General features: G+C 56.1%; 1 protein-coding gene across 3 annotated transcripts in view; it reads right to left on the minus strand.

Moving 5' to 3' along the window:
- The window catches only part of NECTIN1 (nectin cell adhesion molecule 1), an 87,547-nt gene that overhangs the window by 41,611 nt on the left and 19,457 nt on the right, over nt 1-26,479 (minus strand). For all 3 annotated transcript variants that reach the window (XM_080567466.1, XM_080567468.1, XM_080567467.1), the window contains exons 2-4: nt 4,486-4,836; nt 3,501-3,803; nt 3,013-3,130 (exon numbers count right to left, since the gene is read on the minus strand). In XM_080567466.1, coding sequence (XP_080423592.1) covers nt 3,013-3,130; nt 3,501-3,803; nt 4,486-4,836 — 772 coding nt within the window. The remainder of the gene's footprint in view (nt 1-3,012; nt 3,131-3,500; nt 3,804-4,485; nt 4,837-26,479) is intronic.

Here is a 26,479-nt window from a genome sequence, read left to right on the forward strand (position 1 = left end):
GTTCTCCCTGTCCAGAACACAGGCTGGGAGCCTTAAAGTGCTTCATTTCCCAGCACAATCCCCGTGCAGGTGCAAGCATGGTGTAAAACAGCCAGCTGATGGGTTTGTTCCAGCTAGCTCACCCCTACCAGCCTCATCTTCAGGGTGTTTCTCCAGCCTTAACTTTCCGTTTGATGGAAAATACGGGAATGGGACACCAACCTAACCCTGCTTTACTCCAATTTCCTGCCCGTGTAACTCCTGGCTGATCAGCCGGTGTTAATTGTAACTGCAGCTCGAGTAAAGTGGTGCTAATTTACAGCCCTGCCATCTCTGGCCTGCCCGTGTCAGCAGAGTCAGAGAAGTGTGAAGCTGGAATCATGCAAAGCTAAGTCTAGAGGTACACAGAATAAATGAACAAAGGCAGATAAAAATAAAAAAGCCTGTGTGTTAGGAACCGACACACATGGCCTGGTTATTCTTAATTACTGAAGCAAAGTAAAGTAATTACTTCTCTTAGGCAATTAAAAATTACTCAAGTAATTCTTTCCCCTCCTCCCAACAAAAATGTGCACATATTGTCAGCAATTTGTAAGAAACAAAAGCCAATAATGGGGTATAATTATATTTGCAAAGAAGTGCCTAAATGCACACGGGCAAATTTTGCATGTCTATATATACACCCGGGCACATACGTAGAGCAAACATCTGAGTCAGAAAAAGGGGCATTCCTCCCCAGCCGCATCGAGCCAGGGATGCTGATGGAGGAGCAGAGCAGCCTAATGTTGGTCCTCCGCCTGGAGGTGAATTACAGTTCTGAATTTACAAAGACAAGGCACACCTGGAAGCTGCTGTGGGGTGCTAAGGGAGGCTGGGGCTGCTTCTGTCAGCTCCTCACCGGGAAACTAGAGGAGAGGAAGCAGGGCCAGCCTTGCTCGCTCTCACCCTCTACTTTCCTTGTCTCCTGCCTCCCCACTCCTTACCTTCAGCTGCACTCCACCTTTCCTTTGCAGCCTCTTTCAGGTCAATAATCCTATTTTCCGTCCTAACTGACCCAACAAGTGTGCCGAAGGGAGCGGCTGGGAAATTGGATCGAAGTGCCGTTGGGCTTAGAAACCTGTACTCTTTAATTCCGTGCTCTCCCTCTCTCCCTTCTTCTCCCCACAGGTCCTCCTCAAAGCCGAGTATCGATGCTCCCTCTGCCTCTTAGCTGTACATCAAGAAACCCTCACCAGGACAGCAGGTTAAAGACAGACAAATGGACACACGCACAGCTCACGGAGAATTCACCGGAAAACCTTTCTTTCCAGTGTTAAAAAAAATAAATCATCAACCCCACAAGCACAGAGGAACCAACTCAGTGCTTGGCTCGGAAATGCGAAGTTGCCAAGAATTATTTCTGCCAGAGCTGAATTTATTCCCCCCAGCGTGCCAACCAGGTGTGGAAACGAAGCGCCAGCGCCGGTGATGCTGTGCCGTGCTCAGCCCTGACACCTGCATCCCCTGTTGTGCTTGAGCCCAGTCGGTAGCTAACCCTTTTTCCTGCCCTGGGCTACGTGAACATCACCTGGCTGAGAAATCTGGCAGCGGGTTGCCCCGTGCTTCTGCTCTCAGCCTGCCCTCAGCATGGCTGCGGGGCAGGAGCTGGAGATGCTCGTGCCACTGGCTGTGAGCTCCTGCCGCGGAGAGCCTGGTGCTCAGGAGCCCAGCAAGAGCTCAGCCTTGCATGGAAGAGCAGAACAAAGGGATGACTTGCCCAAAAGCTGAGAGAAAACCTGCCTCCTGTCCCCGGCTCCATCCCGCAGGGCTCGCTTCAGCTCAGTTCTCCAGCCCCGCTGCACACAGAGCCGGAGCCGGCATCTCCTCTGCCCCGGGTGCCACAAGGGGCATCTCTGCCTCCAACGCCTGCCTGGCAATGCTGAGAGGAACCCGGAGAGACCCCTTGGAGTTTAAATCAAGCTAGAAGAACCACCAGAGAGAGCTGGGGATGAGAAGTAGAAAAAAAGGCAAGAAAAACAATCCTCTTCAGACTTGCATTGTGAGCAGTTTGATCTGGAAGCAAAATGAGAGAGAATATGCCTAGCTCCTTGCAAAGCCATTTTGAGAGCCTCTTTCCTGATGACAAATGCCAGATGAAAAGAAGAAAGGATCCATTTTATCTTTCTTTTTTTTTTTAAAGCTACATAAGTGCTTATAGAAAAGGAAGAGAGGGAGGGAGAACCACCTCAGGTTCCATCAATTCCCACCCGGCTCCCCGGGCATCCCCCGCTCGCTGCTCAGTCCCTTCGGTGTGTTCAGCCAAGAGCTGGAGCCCCGGAGGACGAGGAATTACTTCTGTTTAATGTCAGATGCGTGGGGATGAGCGCTCCAAAGGGGAGCTCCTGCTCACAGCCAGGGCTGGTTCCAGGGAAAGTTTTTTTTTTTTCACATGCAGACGAACTTTGTGCTATTTGTGCCCCTTTAAGGAAGGGAAATCCCTTTTTTTTTTTTTTTCACTGCTACTGAAGCACTCAGTGGTGCTGTGCCCCATCTCAGACGCCTCACATGTCACCGGTGCAGAATATTATTGCAGTGGAGCAAAAATATATGCAGGGGCACTGGGAGGTTATGGTAGTAGGAGGTTATGCTGGGTGCTGAGCAACCTCCAGCCCAGCCCAGAGGCAGGGGGTCAGGATCCTCACCACTGCCCTTCCTCCCACCTCTGAACTGGAAGATGCTGGGGAAGACCCGGCTGGAAGGCAGGGGACGAGGTCTGCCTGTCCCACGGGGGTGGCTCAGCTAAAACCCAGTCCCTGCTGGCAGAAATACGCCAGGAAACCAGAACCAGCTCCCGGCTTTCTGCAGGGGCGCAGCCCCAGCGACTGCAAGCATCCATCCCTCCTCTCCCTGGGGTGCATTTCACCTCGGAGTGGCACCGTGACAGCAAGGGGACAGGGAGCTGGCGGAGCAGGGGTGGCTGAGCCCCCTGCAGAGACTCCTTGTCCCTGTTGGAAGGTGACATCTGGGGAGGGCAGGAGCGCTGCGGGTACTTACAGCTTCCACTCATAGGTGTGAGTGGGGGGGTTGGCGTCAGACTTGCAGATCAGCTTTACATCCTTCCGATTGAGAAACCAGTTGCCATCGAACCCCTCGATAGTGACTTCTGGCTCATCTGCAGCGGGGCAGAAAAGGTGGGGAAAGCAGGACGGGAAAGCAGAGGGAAGAGTTACGGAGAGGGAAGGGGAGGAAGCAGGAAAAGGGGGCAAGCAGAGGGAGGGGGAATGAAGGAGAGAGAAAAAGGGAGGAACAAAGGGACATGGCAGAGGCAGTGAGGGAAAGAAGGTAGGAGAAAGGGAAAACATCATTATTCCAAGGGATCACTTCAATCTTCACCCTCCAGAACAAGAAGGCAGCCCCCACTCCCGCCCCTCCACCAGCCCAGCACCATCCCTTCAGAAAACCCCTCTTTGGCCAGGTTTTATCACCCACCCCATGCACCAATGCTGGGTAGCTGCTCCCCGGCCCTGCCCCTGCTCACTTACACTGCACGTTGAGGGTCATGCTGTCGGTGAAGCGCTCCAGCTGGTAGTTGACCACGCACATGAGCTGCTGCCGGTGGGCTTCCCGGCTCGGCACCAGGCGGTACCGGCTGATCACCGTGATGGTGCCGTTGCTGTTCCGGATCTCCTGGAACTCCGCTTCCCCTTTGAGCTTGGTGTCCCAGGTGACGGTGCTGGGGGGCTTCCCGTTCGAGGAGGTGCAAGTGGCTACCAGGATCTTCTCTGTCCTGCCAGCCTTGGCGATGAGGGGCCGCGTGGTGCCCTCCATCCGATTCGTGGGCTTGGCTGCAAGGAAGTGCAAAGGAGGAGGAGGAGGAGGAGGAGATAAGGGTACGAAAGGATGGTTAGAAAAGCAACACTACCTTCTCTGCTACAACCCAAGAGACATCTAGCACCACTGAGCCTGTGACAGACCCTGTCGGGAATCCAGAACTGCTGCAAACTGCTAGCAGGGAAAGACTGGTGGAGGTGCCCTAGATGCACAGGTACATGATGGAGGTTGGTCCTTTCCTGCCATAGGTTTTCAGCCCCGTGTTTGTACAAGAAACCCAAATTGGAGAGCAAATGAATCATGTAGACCTTGGGTGGGGTCTCTTCACTCATAACTCTGAGCTCTGCTTGTGCTCAGGGCCTCTCTGTTGTCTTTTCTCCCTGTTCCTTTGACAGGCACAGGTGCGTTAACTCGCCACTCCCCTGGGGAACAGGTCACTCGTATTGTGCCTGCGGTAAGTGACAGGGGAGCTGAGGCCTGGAAGGAGGAGTCGTTCCCGAGACAGCTCAGTGAACCACCTGCCCTGCGTTCCCAGCCCTTCACCTTTTCACAGTCACCTTGACAGAGCACCATAGGTAACACTGACACCCAGGATTCGCCTTCTCCCCGAGTCCCCAGGAAGGGAGCCTCAGGTCCCCCTAGGCATGTTTGACTGGAGAAAACAGTTCACACCCCAAAGCCTGTCCGGTCTCTTACCCAGCACAGTGAGGTTCAGCTGACTTTCCCGGTTGCCTGTGGGGAAGGTGGCGAACTCGCAGATGTACACCCCCTCATCCTCCAGCTCCAGCCGGGAGAGCTGAATGGTGCCGTCTTTGAAGGACGGGTTGCGGAAAGTCACCCGCTCTTTGTAGGGTGAGAGGATGGAGACCCCCATGGCCGGGTTGTAGATGGCCACATTCTGCTTGGTGCCGTTGGTGGCTTTCTGCCAAGTGACCTGCGTGATCTTCACATTGGGGAGCGGGTTGGTGAAGCTGCAGTGCAGGACCACGTCCGTCCCGATAAACCCCGAGACTGTGTCATTGACTAAGACAGTCTGAGCTTGCAGCCCTGCAACGACACGGAAAGACGTGAATATACACGTGCTTCTCGGGCAATGAGAACAAAAGAACAGCTCGTGGACACTGGGCCCGTGAACTCCTTTATTTATTCGCTCGCTTCTTCTTGTCACGGCCGATCCAAGAGCAGGCTATGGCTACAGGCTGTCAGTAACAACCTGCCTCCACCTGCAGCTCCTGCAGCTCCGTTCCCGTTCGTAAGCACCTCCTGCCCCACCACTGGTGCTCTGCCTCCACCACAACCAGCCCCAGCGCTCTGCAGCCTCCCTGGGGTTCGGGATCACCAAAAGGCATGAGGTTGGATCAGGAATAACTTCCCTTCCTTTTGTCTTCAACCTTGGAAGGCTCTGCATCAGTTATTGCAAGTTACACAGAACTTGTGTGTCTGTAGGCATACGAAGGCGCAGATATTTATCAGCACAGCATGTACTAACATATGCTAACACACACTCAGGCATCCATTTAATCCTATTGGAAGTGCACCAGTAATTAAATGAGCTGCAAAGACCGAGGCCTGGATTTCAGAGTAGCAACAGCTCCCGGAGAAGAGCAGATTTACGGCGGCGCCCATACACCTTGCATGATCTATCTGCACGATCCGGATATTTTCTGTGGCCTTTTTTTTTTTAACCCCAGAAATGACTGCGTTTAGGAGTCTTCCATCTTAATTCTGCAGAGGGGAGATGAAAGGTGCTTGGGAGAAGTGGTGGCTGGTGCTCACAACTGCTTTTCTGTCTCATTCGATTCCTCTCCTGCCAGATGGAGAAAAATGTCTCCCACCAGACTGACCCCGAAATTCATCTTTGGCTGCCACCGTGTCTTTCCCTAATCTGTATGTTTAGAGATAATGTGCTGGTAATTATACAGCCGGTATTTATATGAGAAATACAATGGAGAAGTGAGGTGGTGAGAACAAGAAAAGCGGGTTCTGCTCACTCCTGGCACAATCTGGAATGGGATGTATTCTGGGAGACAGAGGGGAAAGGGAAGAAAGGGGTAAGAAGAAAAGAGAGATGTACAAAGAGGGAGGAACATGAAAGGGTAATGAAAGAAAGACTGGGGAAAGGGGAAAAACGGATAGCAGGAGAAACAGGACAGCATCTTCCAGCTGAGGGGACGGAGCATTTCTGGAGTCACCCCAACAATGTTCTTGCAGGGGACCAGAGGGCTCCCCGAGTGCTAGGGCAGCGTGAACTCCCCCGGTCCCAGCCCCCAGCACTGCTCCCCGTGCCGTCCCCACGCAAACGTGGCCTCGAGTGGCTCCTTCCTGCGGCTTCCCACGCAGCCAGACGCACCTCATCTCGCCCACAAACACCACTTTTACCTCCCTCCCCGCCGTGCCGCCCCCTCCACGCCTGCTCGGCCCGATCTCAGCCCCCACCTCCCACCTCGGCCTCTCCTCTCTCCCCTTCTCCTTCACGCCGAGCCCGTGACCCCGAGGACAAGCCTCAACAACCCAGCCCGGCCATGAGACGCCAGCAGCTGACCACAGTCAGCAGCAATTAAGCCCGAAACTCAGTCTCTGGAGCTTTGTGTGAACTTGCCCCCTTCCTGAGTCAAGCGCCAGTTGGCCCCACACCCTACCACGCCGGCTGGGTGCTGAGGAATGTTTTTTTTCGGCGCGGCGTACAGCCACAGCAAAGCACTGGTGCCCTCATGTGCCTGCATGAGTGAAGCCAGTGAGTCCTCGGAGATGTCAGGGGAGCTGCCAGGGCTGTACGATCCCCTGCCAGCACAGCCGGGGCCATTTTGTGATGTGTGTCCCACCAGAAACCAGAGGGAAGGGATGTTCCTGCTCCAATGGAGTCACAGCTGGACCAGCTATCTCCGTGCCATCTTAGGGTCAGGCCTCCAGGAGGATGTCCAAGCATTAAGACACCATAAAACCTTTCTGACACCAGCCCAACCTGCACCCCATGGGACACTCGGCCCGCAACGGCCTCCCGATGAAATGGGGGCAGCGGGTGCAGAGCAGGCCTGGGTTTGGGTACGCTGTGCTGGGATCCGGGGAAAGAACAGCTAAAAGTCTCCGCCTGGCTTTGCGGCATAAGCTGCTCCTTCTCCCCCCGGAGGTGAGAGGGCCTCTCGCCGAGTTGCCCACACCTGCGGAGCTGAGCCGCAGCTCTGCCAAGCGGCCCGGCTCTGAAGCCCTCCGCGCCTGGCGAGGCGTGTGGGAGCTTGCCGCAGAGCAAAAGCAATCACGTAGCACAGGCCCTGGGAACAACCTGCGCCCGGCGCTGCGGTGCGCTCAGCACGCCCTCCTCCTCCCAGCGCTGGAGCGGAGCGGATTCATCAGCGCCGGTCCCCACCTCTTTTAGGGCCGGGGCCCCCGAGCGGGGCCTGCCTGGGGCTGGGGCGCTGGTGCTGCTGGCCCCACTCCCACACAAGCTCCCTGACCCCCCACAGGCCCCAGCTGCTCGCTCTGAGCCACGTTTTCGAAACCCCACTCCAAGAGGCCGTGTCGGTGGTGGCCTCGCGGTGCCACAAACACCGGAGCCCGGCTGGACGCCGCAGAAGGATGGGGAAGCCACCGGGCCCTGCTCGGAGGTGCTTTGCAGGGCCGTGTGGGCTCCCTGAAGTGGACAAGGGACACGGCATGCAGGAGGCTGTGCCAGGCTTGAGGCCAAGGGGATGGCCACCAGCGGTGTGCCCCTTAACATATACTGTCAGCCAGGCTGGCAGAGGTGAGTGTGTAGCACAAGAGGGGTCAACCCAACCCCTCGCTCATCGTTACCGCGCTCTCGTTTGTGCCATGATTTCTCTGCTAATTAACCAAGGGCCTTTTCACAAAGCCAGCGGTTCTCCTTGACCTTGGGTGAGGAGCTCCCGGTTCTGACCTCCCCCTTTCGCCCTGCTCCTGCCATGGGATCCACACGTCGGCACAGACTGTACTGGGACACAAACTGGGGAAAAAGCAAACTTTAGGGCTGACGACCCTCAGCCAGAACGGTGCTGCTGAACCCTCCGCGTCCCAGGTGCAAAGTGTCAGACTTTCGGCCGGGGAAAAAGCCGGTGCCAGCTGCAGACTGCCTGCCAAGGGCGCAGCGCTGCCAACGCCACGATTCAGGCCCCTACACGCAGCAGCTTTAACAAAAACACATTCCAAACTTTCTAGAGGCTTCAGGGGAAAAGGGAAAAAAAAAAAGCAGCGAAGAAATAACAAACAAAAAAAAAAAAGAACACAAACACCGTGCGGAAATCGCGTTTCCTTTCCAGGTGACTGAATAACTCACGGCTCTTTTGCAAGACGGGGTAAACTCCTCGTGTGCTGCTCCTCCAAACCTCCCGTCAGGGGAAATAAGGCACCCATTGCTCTGCTCCGCACCGCAGCAATAACACCCACACCCCAACAGGGACGGTGAGGAACGGGAACAGACGGAGGAAAGGGGTTTTGCAAGGTGCTGGAGCCGCTTCCCATGCTCCCCATCCTAAATCAGAAGCCAGAGGGCAAACCGGGCGCTGTCATGCTCCTGGGAGCATTCGTTTGCAAGGTGACTGAGCCGGGACGGCGGGTCCTCGCCCCGTTACGCACTCAATAATTCATCAGGGTGAACGCATAGATTATTGATGGCACCGAGTGTGCGAGCCAGGGAGAGGAGGAGAAACTAAAATCCCTAATCAGCCCCTGGAGAGGCCCAAGCATATTAAGCAGGATGTGTGTGTGCATGTGCAGTGCTGGGGTTCTTCGCCTTGCTTCTCTGCTGAATGATGTGTGTGGTCGACGTGGCAGAGAAAAGGCTTGGGATACATCCTGCCATTCCTATGCCAGATCTCCTGGTGCCCACCGATCCACTCCGACACCTCCCAGGGGCAGCCGGCACACAAGGAAGGATGAGCTGTATAGGTTGAAGCTTGCCGAGCTGCAATTTACTCATTAGTTTTTTGGTGGTGTGTTGATTTTTTTTTTGTTTCATTTTGTTTTGTTTTTAAGGGCCAAAAGCAGTAAAAAAGGCCCAGCTGAGCGCCAAAGACATGTTGGTGCCAAGACCTCATTAGTGGGGACCTCTGGGATCCTACTCCTCCACCCTGGCTTCTGAAGTGGTTTGCGTTGCTGCCTTTCCCCACGATCCCAAGCCCAGATATTCACTGGGTCATGCAAGGCCTTGGGGGCTCTGTGCAGAGCTCGGGTGCCCTCCGGCACAGGCAAGGGGCTGGGAGCGAAGGTCTGGGCACCCTGCGTGAGGTGGTGGTGTTCCCTTCGGTGGTTGGATCCTGAGAAAGAAACAAGGAACCTGCTGACCCTTGGGGCTTTGCAGAATTCAGCAGTGCCTTTCAGCGCCGAGAGGGGACCAGCGCCCAGCTGCTGCCTGGTACTAAGTGCGATGCAAAGGCCAAGAGGCAGAGAGAGGAGAAAAGCGGGAGAAAAGCCATGTGAAAGGTGCCAGTGGAGTCCTGCCATGATCAATAAGCACTCAGCCTGCCCAGGACACAAAGGTTTCGAGGCCACTAGCTGCCATCGGGGCATTATCCATCTCCTCCTCCCCTCCGCCCAGCTGCACGTAACGCCACCATGCAGCAGGGGCGGCTGACTCAGCCAAGGCAGCTGGTGGCTCCTGAACCTTGAAACCTTTCTCCGAAGAGCCCAGGAGGTGCTGTTACGTGGATGCTCCCACACTTGCAAGACCTGGTTCTTGCTCCCTCGTATAGAAAGCTCTGGAACTGATCTCCAGGCATTAGTGAGCTCTGTCACAACAGCCAGCCTCCAATCAATGCCTCTTTGTTAAGCACCATGTGAACTCCACTCTGCTTTGCACAACCTTGCCTCCGCTGAGCCTCTCGCTGATTTCTCGCTCTCCTGTTCCCTGATACTCATCTCACCCCGAGGGCACTGAAACTGCCCTTGGCAGCGGTGTGATGAGCCGCCCTTTGGTGTGGCAATATCACGGCTGATGCAAATGTCAGAGGATCAGTCCTAATAGGCTTTGCGTCACTTAGAACTGAAGGGGATGTGGAGAAGGTCACAGCGGCTGGACCTCCCAGAAGGACAAGACGATGCCTCATGCTGCCACCTACAAAAGACCCTGCAGCAAGCACCTGGCTTCGAGCTGGCCCCTTGCCCTGCACCTTGGTGTGAGGGATGCTGCCCTAAACAGGGGCTCGCACACCTCAGAGACACTTCAAGGAGATGTCCACAAGCTCCTCATGATGGTACAAGTGGGATGAAACAGGAACTCAGAACTTTCCAGCTGTTGGTAATGATTTATTTATTTTTTTCTCCTGATATTTCTGAATTCCTATTTCAAGTCCTCCCTGTTTTTAAGCGGAGATCAAGGTCTGAGATGCAGCATACAGGGCAGCATACACCCAGCACCCAACAGCCCAAAGGAACGCCACAGGTGCGTTAGGCAGGGTGGGAAATGGGAAAGAAAGATCCTAAACCCCAGCAGGGGAATTTCAGGTGGCAGGAAGCAAAGGCTTGAGCTGGCGCTGGGCCAGGATGTTGGGGTTAAAAACCTTCCTTCTTGCCAGGGAGACCTGGTATGGATTGCCAGGTGTACTCAGTACCCTGCTGCTCTTCCAGAAGAGGACAGAGCTCGCCTTGCCCGCTTTGTCGATGGCTTGCAGCTCATTGCAAAGCACGAGAGGTCTCCCTGCTGCACTTCCCGCAGCAGCACACCTCCCCTGCAGGTCTCCAGCCCACACCGATCCAGCTCAGCCCCCTCTTACGTGCGGATCCCAGACACCAAAGGGGCTAGGAGGGGAAGGCTGCCTGCCCAGCACAACGGCACGGGGCCTCGGAAAGGAGATGTGGGAAGATTGCAGCTCCGGGTGGGCTGGCTGCAGGTGAAAGGCCTGAAATAAGGGTGACCGGGTAGGGGCACACCGAGAGGAACTGCAAACCCGAGCGTCCCTGCCCCCAGCCGTGAGCCGGGAGCTTTATGGGAGCTGACAGGAGATGGCAGCGTGCACAATGGCCCATCTGGCTCTCACCCAAGTACCTCGCGAAAATAAAAATAAAAATAAAAATAAAAAAGAAGGAAAAAAAAAAAGGAACAGGCTCGGTGCTGGCTTGCAAATGAGAGATGCGGGGCCTTGCACTCTGGGTCACTGGTTCACGTCCAGAGCCAGCGCACAGCAGCGACAGCAGCGGTGTTTGAGGCCAGTCGGTGGCTCACACTGGGTGAGCTCTCATCAGCCCTTCACCGACTGTCTGCTGGGACGGGACAGTGGAGATGCCTTTGGGATAAAGCAGGGTTGCCTTCTGCTGCCCATGCAGCATTTCCTCTTTGGATAACGAGAGCACGAAGCAGCCTCGGGATCCCCTTGAATGAAAGATCTTTCCCAGGGGGTCTGATCCGCTGATGCTCCCCGCGTTCTCCGTTACGGTTTGGGAAGCCTAGTCATCGAGCCTTCACAAAGGCCCCAACCAAGACCAAAGCCACGCTTGTCCTGGGTGTTCTCCACACAGAGAGATGAAAGAAAAGCAGGCGCCGGGGTGAGACCAAACAGATCAAACAGCGGCGAGGAGCGGGGATGCACCCCAGCCTCGGCTCCCAGTTCCTGCTGCCTGTGCTTCCCCCTTGCAAACAGCCCCAGCTGCAGCCGGCCTCCCACTTCTCCACCAGGGCTGCAACCCGGAGGAGTGGGAAGGCAACAACCATGCCTGCTTTGCTCCCGGCTTTCGCTCCTTGCCGTACCTTCCCCGACTTTCACACAGCTGCTTTGCTTCGCCCCCGAGACCAGGGGAGGGGAACATGCCCCGTGGCAGCAGCAGGGAGGCTGGCAGAGCAGGGCTCTGGCTGGAAGTGCTGACGCAGCGCTGGGAAAGGCCTTCCTGCAATAAAGCCGCCAAATCCCATGCTCAGCAACAAAGCACAAAGGCTCCTCAGTCACGATGGAGGAGCCAGCCCCTGCCGCCCGCCCCGCCTCGCCAGCACGTCAGCTAATCCCTCGGCGGAGCCGCCGGTTCCCACACACCTGAGCAGCGCAGAGCCGCTGCCCCTCGCCGCTGCCTGGCGTGCACCAGCTCCCGGCCGCGCAGCCCGTCCCTCCGGGCTTTTCGGGGCTGGACTCCGCTCCAGCTCCTTCCTCAGCTCTTTTCCCACCGTGCGCTCTTGCTCATACCTGTCTGGTCCTTCTTCTCCCCTCGCGGCCTCGTGGGACACCTCCCAGCTAAGGCGCATCTCCCTTCTGCCCCCGACCTGTCCCCATTACCGAGGAGCCTCTCAAGCTGGTCCACAAGGCTCATTTCCTTGACTTGTCCTCTCTCTGTTTGAGCCTTACGAATTTTCCCACCCCTCCTGTGTCTCTCCACCATCATCACCTCACTTTCCTCTTCCCACCCCTTCCTCTGGAAGGGCACTGGTGGATGTGTCCACGGTCACAAATCGGTGCCAGGAAAAGCAGGCGGGGGGGCAGGCAGAGGCAAGGGTGGGCAAAGAGCAACACCTCAAAGACCTTTGTCCCAAGAGTCATCCCTTGTCTGTCAGCAAGGTATAACCTGAGCTCGTCTTGCTTACCAACTCTGACGCGTAAGCAAGAGGGAAAATTGAGCCTGGGCATATCTGATGGCCTGAGAAAGGGGACCAGATTCAGAGACAATGTCTACTTGGAGCTTGGGGGGGAGCAAGGGCAGAAAAGAATGGCACAGCTGGAAAAGTGAGTACAGAGGAGGGGAGAGAAGCTGAAGCCCTGAGTAGGGGAAAGCCAGTTCAGCTGAGACTGAAGGTACTGAGACCTTATCGTGATGGACTGAGCCCCTAAAATGTGCATGAGTATTTTCTCTGCCTTGCCTCTTCCTTGGTTTTCTGCAGTACCTTGGATGTTGCTCAAAGAGCCCTGGTCCGAGGCTAAATATTCTCCCTATTAGAGCTCTCCAGGTGCCGAGGAGGAGGGATTTAATGAAGAGCTATGAAGAGGGGATCAAGATAGCAACCCATAGAGAGTCTCATTTCCGAAATGGAGGAACTTGAGTCTGAAGAGATTCAATAAAAAAACGAAAATAAACTTGACGGCACAGAAGGAGAGAGCACGAAATCCTTCCCTCCCCGGGCTGCCAGCTCAGAGCAGGAAACCCGGCCCCGCTGGTGACTCACTCGCCTCCACAATGGGAACGCGACAAAGCCGAAACTCTGCTGACTCAGGTGTGACTCCAGCACAGGGGTTAGTGGCTGGCAGCCCCATTTTGGCTGCCCCCACCAGCCTCGTCCCCGGTTCCCTCTGTCCTGACTCGAACCAAACCTCTTCTATCAGCAGGGGAGGTGCCGGGTCGCAGGGAATTACAGCAAGCACAAACCCTCCGGGTCCTCTGGCCAAGGCATGGCGAAAAAAAGCAGCCCTGCCAAACCATGCTGGTGGTGACCAGGCCTGGAATTTCTGCGGAGGAGATCAAAACTCCTATTTGCTTTCCTATAGTTTAAAGGCTTGCTAACCAGGCACAGCTTTCTGACTGTGGTCTTGCTTTCCTCTTATCTTTCCTCTCATTATCCTTTGGGGATATAACGTATTGCTGGATATTTCACCAGCTCCTAAAGTTAAAGAGAAATATTTTCTACAGTTGCACGTGGGAATGCCATGCTCTGTGCTACTATAATTTGTCTGCAGACAGAAGCATCTCATTCTTTTTGTGACCAGACAAACATGATATAAGTTCTGGTGGCTCACGACCCGTCAGAGCTGGCAAGAAACCTTTGCAATCATCATGAACGCAAGCACGGCACCCCCAGATGCCCAGGACAAGCACCCTTCACTGGCTGCCTGCCTGTGTCTTTTCTCATAGCGTGTTTTCTCTTGCCCTAGCGATCTTTCTGCAGGAAAGTAGAGGAGACTCAGACCTCCCAACTCTGTTTGGGCTGTTTGTGGACTCCTGCCCGTGAACAACAGGCTGTGAAGAACAGTGTGTACATGTAAACCAAACCCAGTGCCCGGCCTGATTGCCGGGCTGCTGCTGCTCGGACTTCTTATCACGAAGTCCCTGCACAGGGGGAAACAATTTTACAGATTCCTCCTTTTCCCGGATTTATGATCTCCGCAGCACTGTGACACCACGCCTCAGTCCTGCCCCCGCCCCACCTGTAGGAATAACTCTGCATATTTATGGACAGCCTTGCATCTTCAAAAGGCTTTTCAGACAGTAACTAATTAATCCTCCAGCACCGGAGAGGCAGGTAAGTATTATTACCCCTGCTTTCAGGGATGGGGAAATCAGAGGTGCTGAATGACAAAGAAATGTGCCCAAGGCCACCCAGGTAATCATTGGCAACCTCACCTCAATGGCTTCGGCTTGCTGTGGGCCTCTGCATATTCTGGTGACAATTCTCACCTGAGGAAGCAGGCACGGAGGCATTGCGGTAAGGCCTCCCGGCCCCACCTACAGCTCGTGCAAACAGAAAAGGTCACCCTCACTTTTATGGCTGGGGAAACTGAGGCACAGGAGATGAAGTGGAAAACCTCTGCTGGCAGAGCCTGGAAGAGACCCTAAGCATTATCCACATCAACAGCTACACGAAAATTCCCAAATTATGGCTTGAGTTTTTCCTGGCAATGAAAAAATCCACGACATTTTGTGTTAACGTGCCAGAAATGATGAGAGGCACCGAGGCTATTAGGGTTGCTGTTAAGGTTGCGGCCTACATCGCGGCCTCCATCCAGGCCATTGCGGGAATGGCTGCTGAGCCTCAGAAGGGCCACACAGGTGGGTTTTGGGGGAGCCTGCTGAGTTTCGGAGATGTGGGGCTGTAAACAAGGGCCAGGACCACCCATCGGAGGCAGCCCCTGCTGGCCCGGTGGGAGCAGCGAGGGTCAGAGCTGGCGGGGAGGCCCCCCATGAGGGGTCACGCTCCCTGCCTCCTCCTGCCCCCCACACGGCCCCGGGACGTGGATTTGGTTTTTGGGAGAGGTAGATAAGTGGGACCAATGCTGCTACATCCACTCGTATCAGCTAGTGAGGGCTCAGGGACGCAGTGCTCAGCCCAGAGCAGAGGGCAGGGCAGAGGGACAGGGGTCAGTGATCTCAGTGCAACGGGAGGGGCCAGAAAACCCCCGTGAAGAGAAACCCGGGACTTTTCCTGCCCTCATTATCCACCCCCTCCTCAGACAAGGTGGCTTTGTGCTTCCAGGTAGCCCCGGGGAGGAACTGAGCTGTGACGGAGCATTCAGGGAACTTGCTGCTAAATCAAGTTGCTCTGAGCACCACAAGCTGTGCTCCGTGACTCACCGGGGCTCTTGTGGCCCCGGAGCAGAGATGTCCCTCCATGAAACTCAGTGACACCGGGGCTCTTGTGGCCCCAGAGCAGAGATGTCCCTCCATGAAACTCAGTGACAGCGGGGCTCTTGTGGCCCCAGAGCAGAGATGTCCCTCCATGCACATCCCAGGAGCATCTCGGCTGCGCATCACCCCAACTCTGAGGGATGCCTCAGCAGGTACCAACACCAAGTTGAGCCTGTTTTTTTTGGCTGATTTTTGGGGCCTCTCCCAGCACAGAGGAGGCTCAGTCTCACTTTTTTTTTCCCCCAACCTGGGGATGCTCGAGCAGGAAGGCTGGGATATCAGCAACTGTGACAGGAGCTGTGGGTAGCTACAAGGCTTGAATCTTGATGGCGTGCGTGAATCACATATTTCCTCTAAATCTAAGTGTTCCTAATGTCTAAATTTATGGTAGAGACAAGCCAGAACCAAAAAGCAATCACTTCCCCATAAAGATACATTAACAGCCGACAAGACGGGGCAAGCTGAGAGTACACATCCCATTCCCAGCCTCACTCTGGAGAAACTAAGCCCAGGGACCGGGGGTTAAATAGCTCTGTCGGCCCTAATTGGCATATTTCATTGCTGTTCAGAGTTCCTTCATTGACTCCTGTTCAAATTGCAGCAGTATTGGGCTCCCTGCATCCTTCTCATGCAGAAACAGGTGGTGATCTGAGGGTGGCAGAGCTCTGGTGGATCACCCACCCTACAACGCCCTGGAGGGCAGCTGCTCCCACGGGACGGCCGGGTGCTCGGTCCCAGCAGGGACCAGGGACTGACAGAGTGGCCACAAAAATGGGAAGCATGCGAGAAAGAGAAACTAGAGCTAGTGGAAAATTTTCCAGCGCAGCATGTTTTTCTGATGGAAAGTGCCACTTGGTCCAAGCCAAAACTATCCGGTGGAACGTGCTGATTTTGACAGAACTCAAGTCAAAAACTAAAAAGCTTTTTGATAAGGTTGAGATGGTTTGTGCTAACCTTGGAACAGAATGTTTCCTTTTTTTTTGTGGTGTTAGTTTTTCCCACTTTAAAACAAGTTTTCTTTTCTTTTTCTCTTTTTGAAGGCTTATATTTATTTTAGGACAACTTCTTCCGGACTCTCATTCCTTTTAAATGGCAAAACACTGACCAGAACTGCAACCAGAATGAAATGCTTTGGTTGCAATGCAATGGGACGCTTTGGATTAAAGCAGACCAACGTTTCCTTCAGAAATTTCATTTCTGCAGAAATTCTCACGTCAGTATGTTTCAAGGCAGAAACAAAGCTCCGTCTGAAAGCCCAACATCCCCACGTGCCAGCCTGATCCAGTCACCTCCAGAGCTGACATTTCCAACAGCTCTCACACCCAAGGACAAGGCACCTCCTGCATCTCGTCCCCTTCGATCCCCACGGCCACCCTGAGCCCCTGGCCCAGGGTTGGAGCTCCCTGGGGACCTCGGGTGTCCCGGCACGGCCATGCCAGGCAGCCCAGCTCCCTGCTCCTCACCAACAGACGGATCTGCTCCCACCCTCCACCTGCCTGGGGTGCCCACCTCCTCCTCCTCCGTCTGCTGTTTGTGTCTTCCCACTTGCTAACAGCTGCACGGGAGACTGCTTATGAGAACTCGTGTTCTTTTCAGATGGAGGGGAAAAAAAGAGGGAGAAAGAGAACACAAAGCAGACTAGTATATTTTTTTTTAGCAGACGTGACAATACAGACACAGTTCCCGCAGAAAATCCTGCATTTTTTAAAGATAAACTTTACCCAAAAAATGTCATCCAGCTCTCCTGGTGGGAGGTAAATGAAAAAATAAAATAAAAAAAATCCTACGCCTCTAGGGGTCTGAGCAAGGACAGACCCTCCCAGCACCGCTGTGATGGATTTCCCTGACCTGCCACACCAGGTCCCACAATAGCTGAGGACCACCAGATGGCCACCACACAACTGAGGGGGGCAAGGAGGGAATTAATCCCTATAACACAAACCCAACCTGGGCCCCCAGTGCTCCCCAGAAGGGGACAAGCCTGCCCAGGGCTCCCCTTGGGGCTTCCCAACCTCCAGGCACGGCAGCTGGGCTTGAAATGCTCACAAGCTGCACAGCAGCTCGGGTGTCCCTCGTTGGCCACCCCTGCTCTAGAGCAGGCACTGCTGGAGCTAACAGCTGCTAAGAAACATCCTCACTTGTTGCTATCTCCAAGGTGATAGATAGAACACAGCTGGATGCCTGAATACCTAAAAAGACAGATGGAAGGATATAAATAGCCAAGAGAAAAAGAGGACAAAAAGTCCCATCTCCAACCTTGTAAAAAATGACCAGAATAGTAGTGGAGGAAGGCTTCCAGAAATAACCAGATGGGTATTGAATGAATGCAGATGAAAAATTAAAAAAAAATAGAAAAGAAACCAGGGAGAAGAGATCAAAGAAGGTTTCTTAATGTCTCTGAACTGTAATTCTCCCATCAGGGAAGAGAGCTAACGTCATCTGGATGCCACCACCAGTTCCTGGCAGTCAGGTACCCAGATACTGCAGTGGCGGGAGCACTGGGAGAGGCAGTGGGAGAGAGAGATAAGCCTACAGATAAATGTCATTAACTCCTATTAGTGTGTGTTAGGGAGTTCAAAGGGTCACTCCAGTGACGGGTGGGAGTCCCATGGGCTGTGTCTGGCAGCAGAGGTTTGTTTGCACAGACTCGAAAGGAGGCGAAGCTGGGAGGGAAGGGATGCCAGCTCTCACGGTGCCGTGCAGAAATGGATTCACTTGCTCGTTAGAAATAAGCCTGGCCACTGGAAAATGGCACAGCCATCTTCGGGAGAAGGCTCTGCTTGTGCTCAGCAGCCTGGCTGATCCCAGCAAGGGGAACAGTGCTACAAGGCACAGCCTTGTGCCCTGGCACTGCCCCCACACAGAAACCACCTGTGAAATGGAAAATAATTGCCAATTGTGGGGCTGAAGGCAACCTGAAGGGCCAAACCAGTGTCATCCCCGAGGCTGCTTTCACCCCCGTGGGCTACAGGAGCTCAGCAAGCACCAAGGCAAGGACTGGGCTTTGGGCTGTGGCTGTTGGACAGCGAAGGACTCGACAGGGCAGCAGTCGGAAGCCCGAGAGGAAGTTTACAGCTGGCCTCGGAAAAGTGAGCCTGGCCTGGCCTCCAAGAGCTTCCACGTCCCACAGGGAAGTGTAAGAGCTTATATGCAAGCCTGCACAGGGCCCTCTGGGAGCCTGAACCTCGGGCCTGACAGCTCACTGGCGCAGTGTGAATCTCAAGTAATTGCACTGTTTGCTCTGGGAATACTCCAGATGCACTCGGCGTAACTGAGAAATAGACTCCATGCTCCCATTGCAGGACCTGAAAATCTTCCGCTCTTCCACATCCTTCTAGCTAGGATATGTGTTTTTTTTTTCTTTCCTTTTTTCTTTTTCTCCTTTTCTCACATTCTCTGTCTTCCCATTGCCCCTATTCCAGAAAAAAAGGGTGTTTGAGTTTCTGCCCTCCCTCCCTCGCTGTTCCGTGCCATCCCTGCATCCTCCAGACTTGCCTTGCAGCTACCGGGTGCTGTGCACCAGACAATGAGCTCAGGGTCCCTTGGGCACGGAGGCACGTTCTCTGCCAGCAGCTGTTTGGGCTGCAGGGTTAAGCCGTTTTAATTACCTGGAAGCAGAGCCCCAGCCAAAGACTGGGCAGTGTGTAAAGCAAGCCCTGCTGCCCCAGCGGGCTGGGATGGCTCGAGAAGGCTGCCTGCCGATCTCCGGCTAGATAAAATTCTTCTGCGAGAGCTGGCCCACGGCTTCATGGCAGTGGGGATAACCTCCTTCCTGGACCCTAGGGTCTGCTGTCTGGTTTGGGGCAATGCCTGTGACCCCAGAGTGGGACGACTGCAAAGCCCCAAGCCCTGTGCCCTCAGCAGGGCCTGAAGCTGTCTTTTTTTTCCACTTGTAGCTCAGCAGAGAGGCAGGCCCCACTTCTCCAAGCCCTAGAGTTTCAGATCAGGAGTGTGTCATCCCAGAAAAAGCCACTGCTGGGCCAGACACAGCACATGCCATGGCTAGCACAGAAACCCCAAAAACTGCCGCGCAGCTTATGAAGAGAGTGGGATTTTTTTTTTTCCTTCCAAAGCAAGGACAAATTAATAAGGGGAAAAAAAAAAAAGAAGCCAGACGCGTCCTGAACTTCCCAACTTGTCTGCTGTTTGTTGTTTGCTGGAGGTTCAAAGGGTTCTGGTCACCTTTCTGCCTCCTGGCTGCCTCTGCAGTCCCCGCTCCGGCTGGCACCAGGTGTGCAAGTTTTTGGCCAGCTGCTCTCGCACCGAGCAGCCTGCTGCCAGGACAAACACCCTCACCACGGCTCGGCGGGGCCGAAACAGAAGCAGGGGACTGAGCTGTGCCAGGGGAACCCCTCCGTCAAGCCCCCCTCGCCACCAAGGGCTGCTGAAATCCCGATTTCTGCCATGGATTTCTGCTGCAGGCAGCCCAGGGGACGGAGCCAAGGCAGCTGCCTCGTGCCCCAAGCTCCAGGCACAGGGACGAGGGGCTGCGAGATGGAGAAGACGCCCCAGGGAAATGCCCCTTCGGTGCCCGCTCAGACCAAATAAGCAAGGAGAGGCTGCGATCTCAAACCACCCCCACCACTGCGCAGCCCTCCGGACCGGCCCCACGAAGCTCAGATCCCATCTCAGCCACCCGCAGGCTGCTCGCACCTCCGGGCTCCCCGTGCCTATCCGAGCCCATCCGTCCCCACCCTGCCTGGCCCTTCCCAGCTCCCAGCAGCTCCCCGTGGCTTCTGGTCCCCCCGGATCCCTGCCATCCCCCTGACAAGCCCGCAGCACACCCGAGTGAAAGACAAACGTGTCTGGGTGTGTTTATCTGCGGGCAGAGGGGAGGGAAGGGAGGGATTTTTCCCAGGGGAGCCAGACGGGAGGCAGCGCTGGGCAAGGGGCATTTCCCTGCAGCTGAGTCACCCCGGCCACGGGAAGCCACACGAGGCCGTGGCACCGTTCCCCATCAGGAGCTCAAATAACCCCCACGTGGCAGGCTGCTCGGCAGGCTGTGTGTCTCCATCCCAGGGTACGCAAACGCCCGGCTCCCCTCTCTGCTCTCCCTGCGCCCCCTTCCCCAAGCACCCCACGGAGCAGTTGATGGGGACGCGGCGATGTTACGCGGTAAACCTCTTCCCTCCCAGCTGCACGGGCCCCACGCAGAGCTCCACGAGGAGCTGCTCCGGGCTCCCTGCCTCCTTCCCTTTCTCTCTCCACGCTTGCAGGAAAGCCCCAGCCTGCTCCCACGGGACTCGGGGGCTCCAGCACGCTCCCTTTCCTCCTTCCCTGCCACGCGGGGAGCCGCGCCCTGACCCCTTCGAGCTCCGACTTGCTTTTCCAACTTGGACTGGTTCTGGGCAGGACGTGCTGGGGCCTGCCTCCTCCTCCCGGCCCTCTGAGCACAAACACGTAGGCAGCGAGGCACGCGGGATGCAGCTGCACACCGCGGGATCCAGCGCTCACACTTTGGTGTGGAAAACGCCGAAATCCATGAGTCACCGGGATCCGGGAGCAGGGCTCTCTTCCCTTCCCTCGCCCTGTGGGACAGCCGTGGTCCCCAGGCAGCACGTGCCCCCCCTTCCCGATCCTATAACCAGCAGGAGCTCCTGGGGGGACAGACGCTGGGAGCGGGATCTCAGCCCCAGACCTCAGCTGCACGGAGCTGCTGGAGCCGTCGGATCGCCAGCACGGCCAGGCGTCTGGCCTGGGGACAGGGGAAGGGGAGGCCCCCGTGCCATCTGCCGTCCCCGGAGGGCGAATTAGGTGGCGGGGCTCCTGCCCTGGTGCTGGCGACGCCACCAGACACAGGGGGTACAGAGGAGGGTGGGAGTAGAAATGACATTTAGGGGGGGAGGAGGCGCACGTGGCGTTGCACCAGCTTCCAGGGCTTGGCACACGTTTCTCTGACTTGTGCAGAAATCCCCCCTCCAAGGCCATTTTCTCGAAGAGGCGAGAGCCACCGGGCACAAACAGCCCACCAGGGGCAGCCTGCCCCCGCTGCTCCCTCTCTGCCCCCTCGGTGGAGCTCAGGCTAGCACGACGCAATGCGTAATTAGGTTAATGAGCTAAGCACGGATTTTAATTGGGATCCCCTGATTTACTCGTCTATCTCCTCCTTTTGTTTTACCGCTGGTGAAGGTTCCTAAAAGCTGCCCTTGCTAATGGCTCTGATATCAGAAAGGTCTTACGGATCTTTAATTGTATTTAATCATCAAGGTAATTAATGATCCTTGAGCAAAATGGAGATTGCATCTAGAGTAGCTCCAGTCTTGCCCTTCAGCGTCTGTTGTGTCTGGGCAGAGGCATCCTACAGACACATGGGAAGGGGGTGAAACGAGAAAAAAGGATGGGAGAGAGGGGAGGCATGGGAAAAAAAAAGAGTTGGAGAAACCGGTAAAAAATGGAGAAAGGGCCGAATGGAGGAGAGGGAACAGGAGAAAGGGAACCAAACCCACCAAACCAAAGCTACCCGCAAAATGTCCAGCTCTCCATGGAGCAGCTTCGAGCTGCACAGAGGTCTCAGAGGGTACAACAAGAAGGCAAGCAGGAGGCTTGGGCTCAGTAGCCTGGGCTACCAGAGATGGGGGATTCAGCAATCCCCCAGGGTCAGGACCTGCAAGCCCAGCGTCTCCAGAGCCTGGAGCTCCTGGGGGTGGTTGGCCACCCCCACGCCTCCAACCCCTACGTCCCCAACAGGCGCTCCGTGCTCAACCTCCAGCACGTTTCTCCCGCTAAGACAGAACCACCTGTCTCTGCCGTTCTCCTTTTCCCCTCTCTGCTTCCCTCTGGCACCGTTTCACGCCCTTTTCTGCAGGAAGACGTCTCCTAAAGTTCAAAACCCTGGGAGGGAACCGGGGAGAGGGGGAGCAGCGGGCAGCAAGCTGCAGCACGTCCCCAATCCCCAACCCCAACCGTGCGACTCCGCTCCCCAACGGGGCCGGCAGCCAACGGCCCCGGCTCTCCCAGAGCACAAACAAAGCCAGTCCGACCAGAAACCGGGCTGCCTGCTCCGACTTGCCCCAGAAATGCAGCTTCAGTCAGAAATGTCAGCGAGGAGGGCCACGGAGCGAGTCCCCGTGGCTTGGGGACCAAGGGCCACCAAAGACATGGGGCAGCGCGAAGCAGGCGGAGGCATGCGTGGCTGTTCTGGCTGGCTGAGGAACCTGCCCCAGCTCCCAGCTTAATGCCAAGGGATGGTTTAGGGCAGGGGAACCACTGTCCTTCCTGCTCCAGCCTCAGGGAGTGAGGCCAGGCTATGCTCAGCAGCTCTGGTGCAAGAACGGAGGAGAGCTGCAAGCGTGGCATGGGAACCAGAGCAGGGACCGGCGGCGCCCGCGGGCACGGCGCTGTGCAGGGCTGCGGGCACGGCGCTGTGCAGGGCTGTGACAGTCCTCTGGAGGGGAGACATCCAGCTGCCGCAGCAGGATGCCCCATAAAGCTTTTCTCTCTGATTCCTTCGGTGCTGGGCTCTCCGCAGCTGAGCACGAGGGAAAAGCCCCGGCGCGGTGCTGGAAGGACCCCGGGGGGGGATCACTGCAAATTAGCCCCAGCGTGGCTCCAGCTGGGACCCGGGCGAGCTCTGGGAGCTGGGACCTGCAGAGAGGAGCTGGGGAGCTGGGCTCACATTTCCACCTGGGCACACACTGGGGTCACAGGCTTGGAGCAGCCTGAAGTCACGGCTGAGGGCAGGGGGCAGAGCTCCTTCCAGGGACCGAAAGGCCAGCTCTTCCTGGAAACCCTGGGCCCCATTTCCATGAGAAAGGGCCGTGCAGAGCTGGTCGGGACAGGGAACCTGCCCCTTCCCGCTCTGGAGCAGCCTCCTCGCCAGGCAGGTTTCAGCTTGCTTGGGCTGTCAGCTTGGCGGCTCTCACTCCTAGTGGTTTTTTTCTCCTTTATTGCCTACGTACCCACCCCAGGGCTTGAGAAAAGGCAGCCTCCTTCTTTGCAGCATTAGCAAACATGCCAATTTTCCCCACTTGGAATATTTCGTACACAGGCCCTTTTCTCCCACGCTCGCTCCCTCTCCACCCTCTCCATCCCGCACTGGGCTGTGGCTACCGCAGCAGCTTGGCAGGTGTGCGTTCAGGTGCTGGCTGCTCTCCCTGCTTTACCCCAACAAATCTGAGCCAACAGGGATACCAGATGTGAAATCCCGGGTGGGACAGAGAGCCAGGAGCTGCAGGGGAAGGGGTGCCACCCAGGGACGAGGGGCACGGAGCAAAGCAGCGCGATGCACGGAGGACAGAAGAGGAAAGGTCCAGGCTGGCTGGTGCCCGACCACTGTGACGGGCTTCAGAAAGCGTGGCACTGCTGCAGGGAGAAAGGAGAGGGCTGGAAAACTGGGAAAGCGACGTGGTTGCAGCCCTGCTGCCCTCCCTGCAGGCAGAGCAGGGTCTCTGTCTCCCTGCCACGGCTGATCCCGGCAGCCCCTTAACCTTGGGAACGGCTAAGCTGATTGCAGCAGCAGTGAAGATCTGCATCAGTCCTCTCCTCCCTCCCAGCGCGGAAGATCAGGCCGCCTGATTGTGTCATTTATTCCCCTGTAAACAAAGCAGCCAAAAGAGAAACCCAGCCCAGAAATGAGAAACCTTCCCGGAGATGCAGCTCGGCGGCGCGGGGCAGAGCGGGGCCGGGGCTTCCTGGTGCGAGCTCCTTCGTGCGACAGCTGCCTTGGGCTGGAGCCCGGCACCTTCCTCTGCATCCCTGCAAACCAAACACTGCCCTCCCGGTGCTTCCCGTCCGCTTCGGCTCCTGCTCTGCCCTCCTGCTTCCCCAGCAAGAGGGGAGGGTGAGGCTGGAAGAGGGCTTCTGCAATAAAAGCTGCACCTCGACACCTCCCAGGGTGTCCTCCCAGCAGTGCAGATGGCGGCCATCCTCCTGTCCCTCCCGGCAGGCCACCCACGGGGACTTGAGGCACTGCTCAGGAGGAAGAAGCATGTTCAGCATCACAGCCCTCGTGCTGCAGGGCAGGAGCTGGGTCCAAAGCCAGCGCCCGCAGAAGTCAGTCTCCAGTCCTACAGTCTGCTGCCCGCTGCCTTATTTCACATCCCGTGAAGGAGAGACTTTGCAAAGCCCACACACCCCGTTGGGACGCAGGACGCCGTGCAGGGCGGCCCGGGGAGCGAGCCCTGCTGCCCACCGGCCGGTCACGCACCCAGAAGGTGGGAAGCAGGGAGCTGAGGATGCTCACTTGACCCCATCCCGCTGCAGCAGCCCTCCCCTGCCGACACTGCCTCGAAACGTCCGCACGTCATAAACACGAAGGCAAAGATGTCCAGCAACAAAAAGCACCACAAGAGCCTTTTCTAGCCACGGCTCTTCAAAGAGCCCGGCTGCCTTTGTTTGCTGCTGCCTGCTGAGGAAGGATCAGGCCCAAGGACCCTCGCAGTACACAGCGAGCTTGTTTGAAAACTGATCTCAGTCCATTGCCTTCGCTTTTTTGTAAAGTGGAAACGGAGCAAAAGGTCTTGAGGGATGCAGAAAAGTCACCGACTAGATACATAGCCTGCAGGACCTCACCAAGACGTGGTGGAGCCTTTGAACCACTGTTCAAATAGGTTTTAAATGGAGTCCCAGGCCCCGATGCGCTGAAGGTGATGGAGAAGAAAATGAACCGAGCACTTTTGAAGGGACTGTGTACTGAGGACAAATGGCTTTTTCATTGATAACGCCAGGGGCTGAAGCCAAGGGATTCATCAGCATGTTTTGGCATCCCGAGGGACTGCAGGACTCTGCCCACCCTCACATTAAATCACGCATTAACAGGAGCAGAAGTGAAAGGAGAGCGAGGCCTTCCAGCAGCTCGAAATCCATGTAAACTGCTGCCAGAAGCACCCGGGGACTTCAGCTTTTGGATCAACACCTTTAGATGAACAGAGAGTGATCCTGCTGGGGTGCAGACACCAGCCTGCAGCCACACCACTGGGTTTGGGTTCTCCCCTGCCCCGCCACATCACCCCCAGTGGGCACAAGCAGCCAAAAGGGAGGCGATGGCTCGGCTCCTGCCCGCTTGTTCCTGCTCTAACTTATCCGCAGCTTTCTCCGCCATCGTGCCCGGCCTGCCCGGGCTGCGTGCTTTGCTCTTCATTCCCCTCATGAAGCTCCTCTCAGCCTCTCCATCACTTTAATGTCACTCCTGGGACTGAGTCACTGGCATGCGGGAACCCAGGCAAGGAGATGAATCTTGGAGAGACATTAATTAGTTCTGCCATATTCATAAATTAATAAATCTCTCATCTATTCTCCAGATTTAATTTCCCATCCCTGTGTTTTCCCTTCCTGTCACACAAACACTACTAAGAAATGGTGGAAGGCACAAGGGGTGATCGAGGAGGCTTCACAGAAGGACCCATCTTGTACCCTTGCAGAGCTCCTGAGCATCTCCAGAAAATGATACCAACCTAGGGAAATGCTCCTAAGGCTGCAGGGGCAGAAAGGCAAGAGGAGAAGAAACCCTGCCCTCTCTGTAGAAAGCTCTACGTTTTTTACAGGGGCTGCCTCGCTGGAGAGCCCATGGCATGAGAGCCTGTTCTATCCACAAATGACATACAAAGTGCTGGCCTCCTGAAAATGTTTTAACCCGGACACCCCAAATCCCAAGCCGCAAAGAGGAACATCGGCTGAACCGACCTCTTCCTCCCCCAGAGCCCCCCTGGCAGGGCGACTTCCTACCCCGATTTCTAAGCAAAGCTCTGGGCTTTTTCCTTCTCCCTTTGCAAACTGCCCCTCTCTGGGAGCCGACCCCGCGAGCGGATCGCGTTTCTGACTCATCACTTAAAGATGAAGCATTCGGGTCCGGCGCTCAGCCCAGCCCCTGTAAAATGATTCTCGGCCTCTTCTGCCTCCCACCCCGGCTGCCCCTCTGAAGCGCCAGCAGACGGAGGCAGCGCCAAGCCAGCCGCGTTTGGTTTAGGGGAGGAATTTGTGACCCCCAGTCTGACGCTGCGAGACCTGATGCTGCTCCCCATCTCAGCAAAGACAGGGGCTCAGGAGGAGCATCTAGGAGCAGCAGCAGGAAGGGGAGGATCCGTAAGATCCCACTGTGGTCCATCAGCTCTTTTCCTTCCCGGAGGCACACACCCCACCTCGCAGACCCTGTACTTCCCAGCCTCGCTTGCTGTTTCTTGCTGGCAAAAAGAGGCAAGACAAAGGGAGGATTCTCGCCCAAAAACACGCGCTCAGACCAGGAATAAGAGCAGGGGTACATCCTGTGCACCAGGACGTTCACTGACGCAGACCCAGGGCAAAGCCAACGTTTTCCTCCCTCGTTGCTTCGGGAAAGCAGAGGCAATCCCCCAAAGACAGCACGAACCTATTGTGCAGGCGGCGACCCATATTCTGGCCACATACAGCGGAAAAGCAACAACAAAGGACAGCAGCCCTGCCCCCTGCCCCACTCCCCGCAGATGTCTGCTGTCTGCTGGCTAATCCGCCG

Source organism: Anser brachyrhynchus (genome assembly GCF_964034855.1).
Source record: "Anser brachyrhynchus genome assembly, chromosome: 25".
In the NCBI taxonomy this organism is placed as follows: Eukaryota; Metazoa; Chordata; class Aves; order Anseriformes; family Anatidae; genus Anser; species Anser brachyrhynchus.